Source organism: Camelina sativa, chromosome 5, assembly GCF_000633955.1.
Source record: "Camelina sativa cultivar DH55 chromosome 5, Cs, whole genome shotgun sequence".
In the NCBI taxonomy this organism is placed as follows: domain Eukaryota; kingdom Viridiplantae; phylum Streptophyta; class Magnoliopsida; order Brassicales; family Brassicaceae; genus Camelina; species Camelina sativa.
Genome location: NC_025689.1, coordinates 10,229,537 through 10,241,644, shown reverse-complemented (window position 1 = coordinate 10,241,644; position 12,108 = coordinate 10,229,537). Strand labels below are relative to the sequence as shown.

Sequence of the window (12,108 nt, the reverse complement as noted above, 5' to 3'; positions counted from 1 at the left end):
CATCATAAAATTTCATATTGAAATAGAAATTGAAGTCAAAATTAAATTCCAAACCAAACTTACAAAAGGGAGAAGAAGAGACGACGAATTCGAATAGAGGACTGAGAGGAAAAACGAGGAAGAAGAAGAGTCCGTAATTCGACAAAGAGAAATTGCAATTTGAAGTCCTCGCGTACCCAATCAGCCGACTTCTACTTTCAATCCGACGATTTCGTGACTGCAATCCGACGAAATCGAGAACCCAATTTAAGCAAATACAGATTTGAGTGAATTTCGCGCATTCAACCTCCCAGACGGAAAACTGTACTTTTTGAAAGAGAAACCCTAGTTTTTAGGGACAATTGATAAGGGGGGGGGGAGTGGAGGTTATATTTTACTATTTGGGCCTAGGCCTAGGGCTTTCACCCTTATTATACAAAAACATTGTAAAATCATTTAAAATATAGTATTAAAACCATTTAAAAGTTTTTACAAGCGTTTTAAAAGGTTAAAAGGGGTTTTTTTCTGGGTATTTCAATGATTTTAAAGGATTTAAAAGTGTTTTAAAACGTATTTTAAAAGGATTAAAAGGGATTTTTTGGGTATTTCAATGATTTTAAAGGATTTACAAGTGTTTTAAAACGTATTTTAAAAGGATTAAAAGGGATTTTTTTGGGTATTTCAATAAATTTTATAGGATTTACAAGAGTTTTAAAAAGTTTTTAAAAGGATTCGGAAATGATAAACAACGTTTTAAACTTCATTGTAAATACTTAATCTTAAACGAAGTATATATATAAAAGGAGTAACTTAACATATTTTTAGAATATGTTAAGTTATAATATTGTTCTTGATGCAATAATATTGTTCTTGATGCAAAAATATTGTTCTTGATGCAATAATCTAAAGCACCATTCCTGCGATCACGTTCATATACCAGCAAGATGCAAACTTCCATTATCCTAGTCATTTTGTAATTCTGCAAATATAATATAATTGATGTTAGAACCATTTAAAATACATTGCAATACAAAAGTTGTTAACCCATCTAAAACCAGTTTAAATAACCATGTAAAAACCTACACTGACCTGCAAAGATATCAACCGCCATTTTCTTCCGTAAATCACCAATTGACTCATTTTTAAGATTGCCATGTGTTGTTATGCTCATAGCCAAACATTCGATTGTCTTCAGCATGAAGACACCACTATCTTCAATCTTATCAACCTATCAAGAAAAAACAAAGTGAAGAGTCCAAAGTATTTACAGAAACCATATCAGAAAACTAGAGAACAAGCTCAACAGTATTTACCTGAGGTATGCAATTTATAATACTGATTCTGAACGGAGATTTCTCTGTATCATTTTTCATCCCAAACTTCTTCTGGGCAATATAAGGCATTGCAACAGCATATGCACCCACCTGTTTGTCTTTAATTTTGTTGGTGTAGAAATGCTTGCCCAAGTCGTAGATAATCATCTCCTTCTTCTCCAAATTGATCATCAATGGCATCCAAAGCCTTTCCTTAACCAACATTGGCGCCAGTATTTTGTTTGTAGGTGCTTCCTTGAAGAGTTGACTGAATCCTTCTTCAGGGAACTCATATTCATCTTTGTTGTCAACGAATATTGAGTAATATTCATCAATCTCTCTCAAAAAAGAAGTTTCAGCCAACGTCAATGATTTGCTTTTATAGAAGTGCGGATGACTTTCTTCTCTTCTGCTTAACAACTTCACAACTGTATCAACATGCTAAACAACAACAAAAAACAGATTAGAACAAGTCTTGTTGTCAAATAACTCATATAAATAAGTTCAGACCCGGTCACACATCATCTTGTAAACCAATTTAAACACATTGTAAATCTTTGAAAACGCTTAAAAGACATATTTTAATTCCTTTTAAAACCTTTTAAACCTCTTGTAAACACTTTTAAAAACCCTTTTAAAACTCTTTAAAACCTTTTTAAAACCTTTTTAAAACCCCATGAAACGTTAACAACACATTTGTAAAACCTTAAGCTTTGTAATCATACAAGTGTTGTTAACGACTTCCTTGGCGTCTCTAGTGTTGTGAACCACTTAGCATCAACTTTTTTACCCAGAATTGTTAGTTGCCTACATCCAAAAATAAACAGAATAATCATGAATACTTACAAAACCATGAATACATATGTTAAAAGACTAATTGAACTTTTACTTTTGTTGCTAGAAACTAAAACTTACTTTTGTTTTCCTTGAAGTCTTCCAGTCACTAAATACATCTAACCGGGTCTTATCAACTTTGGAAAAAGGATAAAGTATTGGGTCCTTCTTCTTCTCGGCCGTGTAAGGCGGCTGAGTGTGAATAGAAGGAATTGTATTTCGTTCACTTTTTCTTTGCACTCCACCAACATCATCAGATTTACTCTTCTTTTTCTGTGGCTTTACAAAACAAAAAAATTTTGCACTTTATATCGATACACTGGAAAACAATTTAAATATCTCATAGAAATAATTAAGTTAGATACATACCCCTTCTCTAGCTTGAATATCAGCATCTGGATTGTCACTTGGTTTACGCTTCTTCCTCTGTAGTGCCTCAAGATAATCACAATTTTTTGTAAAACATTTAATAAAATGTATAACAATTTCTACAACTAGTTACTAACCTCTTTTCTGTTCATAACATCATCATCACCATCATTGCTTTGCTTACACTTTCTCTGCAGTTCATCATTTTCTTGGTTTACTTGATGAAATCTTTTAAAATACTCATAACAACTATATAAAAAATTAATGATTTACCTGTTTTCTCTCTCTCAAACCTCTCTTCTTACTGCTTGCTCCCTTCTCTTTATCCATGCTTTTATCTTTTTCACTAACCTCATCTTCTTCAGAAAGAAGATCAAATTTTGGTGTAGAAGGGCGTGGAGAAGGAGATTTATCCTTCAAAGATGATAACAATTGTGGTTTACAACAGGCTTTTAAAAGGATATTTGAGAACTTATAAAAATACTAGATATATGTACCTTTGGTGTTTCTTCAAAGTAATTACCATCATCACCACCAGTTTTTTGAGTGTTTTCATCATCTGCAGCGTAGCTCCCATCTTGTGTGTTTGACGGACGGACAGAATCTGCAGACTGGCTTTCTACGAAATCTTCTCTAGCAATATCTCCATCAACATTTTGTTTGCCAGCCTGCCACAAAACAAAAGAACATATAACAACATCATTTTTAAGGTTTTACATTCTGTTTCAAAAGGGTTTTAAAAGGTTTAAGTCACTATGGTTGCCCTTTAATCAGTGTTATGCTGTAAATCCGTTAAAAACACTTTTTAAACAGAAAAACTTTTAAAATAGATACTGACCTCTTCATTTATAACCTCTTCATTTCTATTCTGTCCATCTTCATCTTCGTGAGACTGCAAAGGGAAAAGAAAAAAAAGGACCTCAGTTTAAAGAGTTTAGTGTCCAATATATGCGAAAAGGTGCGATCTTGTAATCTTACTCCTTTATCCTTATCTTCCCCTGATGTGGTTTTGACAGCTTCTTCAATGGCTTCTAGTCTTTTGTTGAAGTCATCTAACATAAAGAGGATTATGTCAAGTTTTTCTGAATCTGACAAATTTTTCTCCATTTTCTCATGTTTCTCAAAGACTGGCAATTTTTCCCCCATTTTGTCACCCAACTCTCCCAAAGCATAGTAAATATCAACTAATCTAGAAGACCATTCTTCTTTCTTCAACCTATAGCCTTTCATAACCAAGCCAATAACTTCTTCAAAATCATTGTCATCTTTATCAACCAAATGCTTATATTCTTGTGGATCTCCAATTATTGTTTTGACTTCAACCTACAAAAATAATCAAAATCCATCAAAACAAAACTCATCAAATATAGATAACCAATGAATAATCAAAACTACACTTTTAATAGAATTCAAAACTTACACAAGTTGCTTTCTTAATAGCTTCAACAATATCATCAAACTTTGTATATCGACTTGATTGCCAGTTGAGAATCAGTGGATAAAATGTTCTGGAAAAATTACATCTTCTCGCAAATGTATCACCAAAAATTGGAACAGCACTCAAGGCCCATATATATAATGCCATGGGAAATCCCTTGACACTATACTGACCTTTTGACCAAGAATCTTTATCGAATTTCTGAATGCATGTGGCGAGAATGTTATACGCTTCCTTGCCCCATGGTTGGGCTGTATACATCTCGAAATCCGATGCATGCTTAAGCCTAGACAGAGGTATCTTCTCTAATGAATATGGTGTCATCAAAATACCTTCTGTTAATACCACTGCAGCGAGGCATTCCTTTTCCTTGTCATCCAAAGGTTCTTCACCCTCTTCTGGTTCATTAAATAGTCGATATTGAAGTTGAGTTAAAGTGTAATCTCCTCTCACCGCCCAAGAATATGGTTCACTAATTGGATCTTTGCGGTTATTCCTTGGTTCTCTATGAATAGGTTTGCATTGAATCCCTATGTTTAATAAAACAATGATGTTAGTTTGTTCAAACTTGCCTAATATAAACTGTTTTAAACCCCTTTTAAAACCCTTTTTAAACAGAATAACGGCAAAGAGTTTTAAAAGGGTTTTAAAAGGGTTTTAAAAGGGTTTTAAAACTTCTAAAACGGGAAAAACCTTTTTACAATAGAGTTTTAAAAGGGTTTTAAAAGAGTTTTAAAAGAGTTTTAACGGGCTTTTAACAATTTTAAAATTTAAAGAGGTTTTAAAAGGGTTTTAAAAAGGTTTTAAACCTTTTAAAACCCTTTAAAAAACCATTGAAAGGTTTTTAAAACCATTGCAAACACTTTATAATTACCTGTTGTAAGGAAGAACTCTCTCATGGAGAACCGAAGAGGTTGCATGTCGACTGTAAACCATAAGTTTCTCCCTCTTGTCTTCAGCCTTCTCAGCATCACGTAGTGGAATAATTTCCCAGAAAATTTGATGTCTCTGGCCGAAAGATTGATGATAGGCCCAAGGAAGGAAGATTGAAGCTTCGTGAAAGATGCTTTTCCTAATGCATGTTTAACTTTGGCAACTAGGCTTAAGTCTGAATGTTGACATATGTTTGCTCCAACAATTGGTTCAAAACCCATACCATATATTGGTTCTGGTAGTACAAGGGCTTCAAAATTACTTGATGCCATCTGTTAAAGAAACACACTTAATTAGACTTTTCAACGGATTTACAAGAGTTTTAAAAGGGTTTTTAAAAATCAACATCACACGTTATCGATCTGAATTCATCTTATCAACACACTTTATCGACATAATTCAACTACGACCGATCTAAAAATTGATATCAAATAGTTTAACAGGGACTTTCTAAAAAGTGTTTTACAAGAGATAACAAAAATCCAAATTTACAAGACTTTACTAATTTCAAATCCATATCAAACACAATTATTGATCTGAATGCGTCAGATCTGAATCTGGATCGATATCAAAGAAACTGAAGGGGCTTTAAAAACTGTTTTACAAGAACATAAATCCAAATTTAAAAGAGTTTACATATTCCAAATCGATATCAAAGAAATCTAAAAGCCCTAAATTTAAAAAAGCGATAGTCCAAATTGATAAACCCAGAAAGAAACAAAGAAAGAAGGAACCTGCCTGCGATAGAACCAGAATCAATGTCGGGAATTACGTGTACGAGAGACGAAAGCACAGAATCGCCGCGAAGAAGGATCGAGAATCGGCGCAAAGAAGGATCGAGAATCGCCGCGCAGAATCGCCGATGAACGAAGTGAAGAAGGATGGAGAGAGAATCGTCGGTTGAGGAAGGAGAGAAGCACGGCGAAGTGGAGAGAAAATTAGGTTTCCTTTATTAAGGATAAAAAAGTCGTTTTCACAAAAAAAATGGATACCCTTAAAAATGGACCCTTCCCAAAAGCATTTTTAAAAAGTGGAAGGAAAAAAGGGGCATTTTTGCTTTTCCCCCTTTTTTTATCTATTCTGGTTAAATTCTTTTAATTATTCTTAATGATTTTTTTTTTATTATTCCTATTGACATTCCAATATAAATTTTTATACTTTTAATGTTATTTTTATAAGTGTAATTTTCGATAAATATAGTAGGATTATGTAATTTTTTAATCACTCTTCCCATGGTATTTTATCATATATTATGACGAGAGCAAAGATTACTATATGATTTTGTATCTGCACCAAAATAACTATATAATATATATGGACAGTGAAGTATAATATTTGTTTATTTGCCAATTATACCATTTTATGTAATCTTTTAATTTCTTGTCTAATGGTAATAACGAGACAAAATATACTTACTATAGTAAGTTTTTGGTATATACAGTATATGCACGAAAATAACTATGGCCAGGGAGGTATGTAAAGTTTTATATATGTTCATTACTTCATTTGGGGTAATCTTTATGTTGCGCAAGTGCTAAACTGGTCAATATTATCCTTGTGAGGAACAGTATATCATCTCGACCCAAACTGAGGATCGAACCGAGGGACAAAGGTTCTAGCTAGTCCACAATTCATGAGTTGGTGTTCAATCATCGATCACGTACTTAAAATATTACTTTTCATGTTATGGGTTGTAGAAAAATATGGCGTGTCCTTCCATTTGACCGGATAAGGTCTAAGTAACAGTATTATGTCCATGTCCGTTACTTCCACGTCTCTACCTCTGGTCAAATACGCAAGGCGCTCTCCTTCCATGTCCTTCTTTCAGCATCAACTTAAAATCTTCAATCTCAAAGCTCATCTTCAAATCTTGACACAACCCCCAAGAAAAAAAGAAAAAATTTTGTTACCACGGCCACCCATAATTAACTCTTTTGTCTTATCAAAACTCTTCTAATAGGTATTTCTGTCTATTACAACAAATGGATGGAGGCTTATGAACGATGTTAATGAAGGTGGCCTTATTTTCTCTGGTTCAAGCTTTGGTGTATCTCACCCTCTCGAAATCGTCCAATGTTTTCTCTAGATCGAATTCTTTGAAAATGGCTTACAGTTTCCGGCCTATGAGGTCTGTCAGCATCCGCCGAATTCTGACGGCACTTCAAGATATGCCTGCTGGCGAAGAGATGTCTCCTTCTTCTTCTTCATCTCTTGCTTCTCCTTCGCATGATGGGGCAGCAACGACAATATATCACCATCTTAAGGATTTTTATATGGCATTGTTTGATTAATTTTTTCATCTCTTTTAGATTATTTCCTTAAATGGATGTAAGATTGATTAGTCCTCTATCTCTGTGTACATATGTATGATTGTTGTAGATGTTGAATATTATTAGGCCGTACAATACTATGTACAACTAGATTAAGACCCGTGCTAGAACACGGATTGAAATTTATTTTATTTATATTGTAATTTTCTATAAAATATTATTTATGTTATTGTTTTAAAAAGTTTTTTTGATAAAATATTATGCAATAAAATCATATGCTAAATATGATGAAAAAGATATACCTATTTTGTATGTTTTATATTGTTAATGATTCTAGAAAGTATTTGTGCTATAACACTGGGTTAAATTTTATTTTATACAAATTCTTTTATATTTTATACTTTAAAATAAAATTTTAAAATGTTGTATTAGTTTATGTATGTGAAGTTATTTCAACAATGTATATTCTATATCATGACTTGAATGTCATTATAATACATAATTTTGTAAATTTGGTTTTTAAAAAGCGAGTTATTATATTATCAGTAATTTAATATATTTTATACTTTTGTTTTAATATACTTGGTTTCTTGAAATTCTTTCATAGTATAGTGACATATTATTGACATTGCTATAACAAATCAGTTTAGAGTGTTTATAGTTTCTCTAACTTTTATATCAAGTTTCAATATTATAAAAATATTTCAAAGTAAATTATTTAAAGTTTATTATATTATATAAAATATAAAATTCAACCAAAAAAAAATATGAAATTGAATTTAAATATTCAAATTTTGACCCGTTACTCAGTAAAGTTTTAATTCAATAGATATTATTTTTAAAGAATAATATTACTAAAGCTTGAATATTTTATAGATTGAACAATTTATATTTGTTTTTAAAAATTCAACTTATGGTATATACAGAAATAAAACTATTTTTTAATTATAATAATAATATGATAATTTATTTGTTTCACAAAATAGAATCATATATAAAAATGAGAGGTGAAGTAGAATGATAATTAACAAATTAATATGTTAAGTTAGATATCAAAAGATTTTAATATGGTTGAATAATTGAAAAAAATAATAATATGGTAAGTTAGATGATATCAAATAATTCTTTAGAATATTCTTTTTAAGATTTTCGGAAATAAATTAAAGTTGTACCCACTATTTAACTTGTAACCAATTAATCTATAACATATGTATAACCAACTTATTAAAATTATATAGTCTATAAAATAATGTTGTGTACTTCCGTTTTATTATAAAGGGGATTCAAAAGATTTACTATAGTATTTGATTAGTAATTTTTAATTAAACCAAAAAAATGTTTTGTCTATTCATTGTTTTATTTGAATGTGGTGAAATATTTACATCACTAAACTAGTAGACGTGGAAGGAAGTTATAACAATTCAATTCAATATAGTTTTCAAACAGTGAATTTTAAGATGATAACCATAGAGAAAATTATACAAATGCATATTAGAAGAAAAGAAATAGAAGATTTCATCTTGTAAAAGAAAAAACATTGCTTTAAACATTTGGAACATGAAAGATGGAGTCAGGGTCATTTAGGACACTGGTATTATATCTTTTCATTAGACTTTCCAATGCTCAAATATAAAATGTTCCATGAGCTTTTATCTTGTGATCGATTTCAGAGATTCTTCTCTTTTTTGGGTGGATAAAAACCGGAATTTGTATAAACACATAAGTAAATAAGTAAAAGAAAAAGTTTTACATACATGAAATTTCATTATAAAATTTTGGTTGAGAAGTTTTATAATAGAAATAAAATATTTTACATATTTATGTAAACAGCTCTAACCCGCTCGATAANTACTTGTGGATATGGTTTTAAATATAACTGGATTTTAATCTGTGATACAAGCTAAATATTTTTTTTTAATAATTATTATGATAATATGTATGTTGTGAATTTTGGTGTTTTATTTTAATATCTTTTGATTAATATTTAGATTTTATAATTTTAGATAGATTCTATTTTTTGTTTTTCGAACCGATTAGGATTGGCTTAACATCTCTCGTTAACTTATTTGATATGAAACTAAACAATTTTATGTATTTTAGTAGAACAATCCGTAAAAAATCTATATAATCATATTTATGTAAACAGCTCTAACCCGCTCGATAACATGATCTGAAAGTATTTTTTTTTTTTGTAAATTAAAAGTATTTAAAATATTTAAATTATGGATAGCAATTTCTTTTAGTATTATTTAAAGTTTGTTTTTTTGGATATTAATTTAACGTATGATTATATTACAAATAATAATTTCAAGTTTTGATATTATTCAAATGGAAAGGATTTTTTTTTTGTCACCCAAACATTAAATTAAAAGATAACTCCAAGGTTGGTTGCCCAAACCGGAGGGTAAAAGCTTACAAAAGAAATTTCAGAAACTAAAAGTCTCGAAGAACGAATAAGATAATCCAAATGGCAACGATTTAATTATGTAAATCTTAACAAAAGATGTTAAGATTATGGGGAAATGATAAATATTGATAAACATATTTTAATACTTATCTATATTAAAATTTTAATTTTATAATATAATAAAAGTCTACAAAAATTTATTTAAAATTTAAGAATATAAAATCTTTTGAGTAGATTTTTTAAGAAATTACTAGATATGTGAAGTGGAATAATTTTCTTGTAAGTAAATTATAAAAACATATCTATTTTACATTTTTACTAGATCAAGATAGATAAAAGAGATAGATATAAAGAGCTCTATCTTCATTAATATACTTCATTAGAAGATTTTATTCCATATATCTTCATTAATCTTCATTTTCACAGTTATAAATAATATACTTTGATACTTTTACCAACTAAGGTTTATGCTTCTGTTTACTATAAAATGCGAACCTTTTCACATAATTTCTTACAAGTTTGATTTAAACATCAAGATCTCTCTACTTGTTTTCTCTTAATTCTCTCGCTTAATCATTTATCAAAGAAAAAGAAAAATGAAGAGCTCTATGCAGTTTATCTCTACACTCTTCTTCCTAATCCTACTTGTTGTCGGACCTGGTAAACAAATCTATCATCCCACTAGCTCTAAACAAATCTACTGAAATATACGAATTCTTTTGGTTATACTATTGAATTCTTATTGTTGATATGGTTTTATATAGGTGTGATGAAGATGGTTGAAGGACAACCCCAAATGTGCGAAACCGAAAGCATCAACTTCACGGGATTTTGCTCGAAATGGAGGACTTGCAAGCGAGTGTGTATGAGCGAAGGTTTCCCTGATGGTAAATGCAACGGAGATTTCTTTCACAGCAGATGTATGTGCATGAAGCCTTGTGCTATGTAATTCTACCTAAACAAAATATTATACTATTATAAATATTTTAATTTATTTGTTCGAAAAAAGTAATTTAATTTTAATCCATCACTAAGTCTAAGAGTCTAAGATATCTATACATGTACTCAAAACTAGCTCTATTTTACAATATATGGCTACTAAGCTTTGTTCGATAAAATTGACAAAGGATCTAGAGATTTGATTCAATCGGAGCTAACGAAGGATCTAGAGATTTGATTCAATTCTCTTTCATCCTCCTTCTCTATTAATCCCGAAGCTACCAGTGGCCACATGGAGAGTATTTTCTTCTTCCTCTTCTCCGATCGAACCAAAATCTGGATTTTGCCAGAAGCTTCGTCTCATCAATGGAGGAAGTGGGTGAAGATCTGGTTTTTTGAGTTTTCTTAGGTTGCTAAGAGATTGTTTTTCGATTTACCATTGTTCCTAAGTAGAGAAACTTCGAGCTGTTGTTGTTATTAATGGAGCTCGTGGCTCGAAGAAGAAGAAAACAAAAAAAATGAAAAAGGGTTTGTCTTGGGTGTCAAACCCAGAATCTTTGAGTATTAAAAATTTTACCACCAGACCACATCAATTAATACAACTGACTGTGTACACAAATCATATATATTACTTAGAAACGTGAGGTCAAAATTTAACGCTGTTACATGATTATGTCACGCTTATACACGTCTGTTAATCCGTAAGTATGAATCTACTAACAAGAGGTATTTTTCTTCCAATAAAATAACACGAGGTATTAAACGTCCAAAGAAAAAATAGATGACGGTTTTTTCCCTTTAATTATTAAATATTTTAATAGAATTAGAATTGACAAGTGTTGATATTTTATTGATAAAATTGGCACGTGTCACGAGCTTATTAATGAGTAACTTTGAAACCAAACTTTATATAATTAGATAAGCTGATAAATAAAATAAATATTACTGATAAGTTAAATAATATAGATAAAATGTTAAAAACTATATACTTGTGGATATGGTTTTTAATATAATATACTACTTGTGGTTGTGGGTATTATTAATATTGATAAAAATATTTTAATATTTGAAACGACCTGACCCGTTTTTTTTTTAAATAAGTACAATACATAATTAAGCATCCCATACTACTTAATTAAACCAACCAAACCACAATTCCTCATTAAACCAATAACAATCAATATGCACAGCGGAAACATACCAACATACAGAACCAACACATCATCAATGCAATAACATTCCTAAGCATTCTATCCATCAACCTAGCATAACTCTATCCAAGGTTTCAACATAAACAATATAACCAAGTCCAACAACACACAACCGAGACCCTAAATCATTCTCCTCCTCATCGCCATGATTCCACGCTACACAATACCTGCACCACAAACACAATGAGATACGTGAGTATTACCAGAAATACCCAGTGAGACGATCCTCCCATCTACGAGCTATACACACAAGCAAATCAAGAGTACAACCACAAATAAAACATAACAAACCAGACATTGAACAGAACATCCAATAACACATTCATCACACCTACACAACTTCACACAAAACAAGTTATACAACCCAATCGCTTAGATAAGCTCATGGTCACGCACTCACCTTATCAAGCTGATT

General features: G+C 30.8%; 3 protein-coding genes and 1 pseudogene across 3 annotated transcripts; 2 read left to right on the top strand and 2 right to left on the bottom strand.

The window, feature by feature from the left end:
* On the bottom strand, positions 849 to 1,728 carry LOC104786417. The gene is made up of 3 exons (XM_010511831.1): positions 1,293 to 1,728; positions 1,069 to 1,207; positions 849 to 958 (listed from the first exon to the last, which is right to left on the bottom strand). The coding sequence occupies exons 1-3, from the start codon at positions 1,515 to 1,517 to the stop codon at positions 942 to 944; spliced, it is 381 nt and encodes a 126-aa protein (XP_010510133.1). The 5' UTR covers positions 1,518 to 1,728; the 3' UTR covers positions 849 to 941.
* LOC104789090 lies at positions 2,079 to 5,138 on the bottom strand. Its single transcript, XM_010514837.2, has 10 exons — positions 4,808 to 5,138; positions 3,916 to 4,463; positions 3,474 to 3,818; positions 3,334 to 3,387; positions 2,993 to 3,163; positions 2,769 to 2,909; positions 2,633 to 2,686; positions 2,496 to 2,552; positions 2,208 to 2,405; positions 2,079 to 2,099 (listed from the first exon to the last, which is right to left on the bottom strand). The coding sequence occupies exons 1-10, from the start codon at positions 5,136 to 5,138 to the stop codon at positions 2,079 to 2,081; spliced, it is 1,920 nt and encodes a 639-aa protein (XP_010513139.2).
* Positions 6,685 to 7,322, top strand: LOC109132961 (annotated as a pseudogene).
* On the top strand, positions 10,020 to 10,527 carry LOC104786415 (putative defensin-like protein 9). The gene is made up of 2 exons (XM_019245524.1): positions 10,020 to 10,203; positions 10,308 to 10,527. Exons 1-2 carry the CDS (start codon positions 10,140 to 10,142, stop codon positions 10,490 to 10,492), a joined length of 249 nt encoding a protein of 82 aa, XP_019101069.1. The 5' UTR covers positions 10,020 to 10,139; the 3' UTR covers positions 10,493 to 10,527.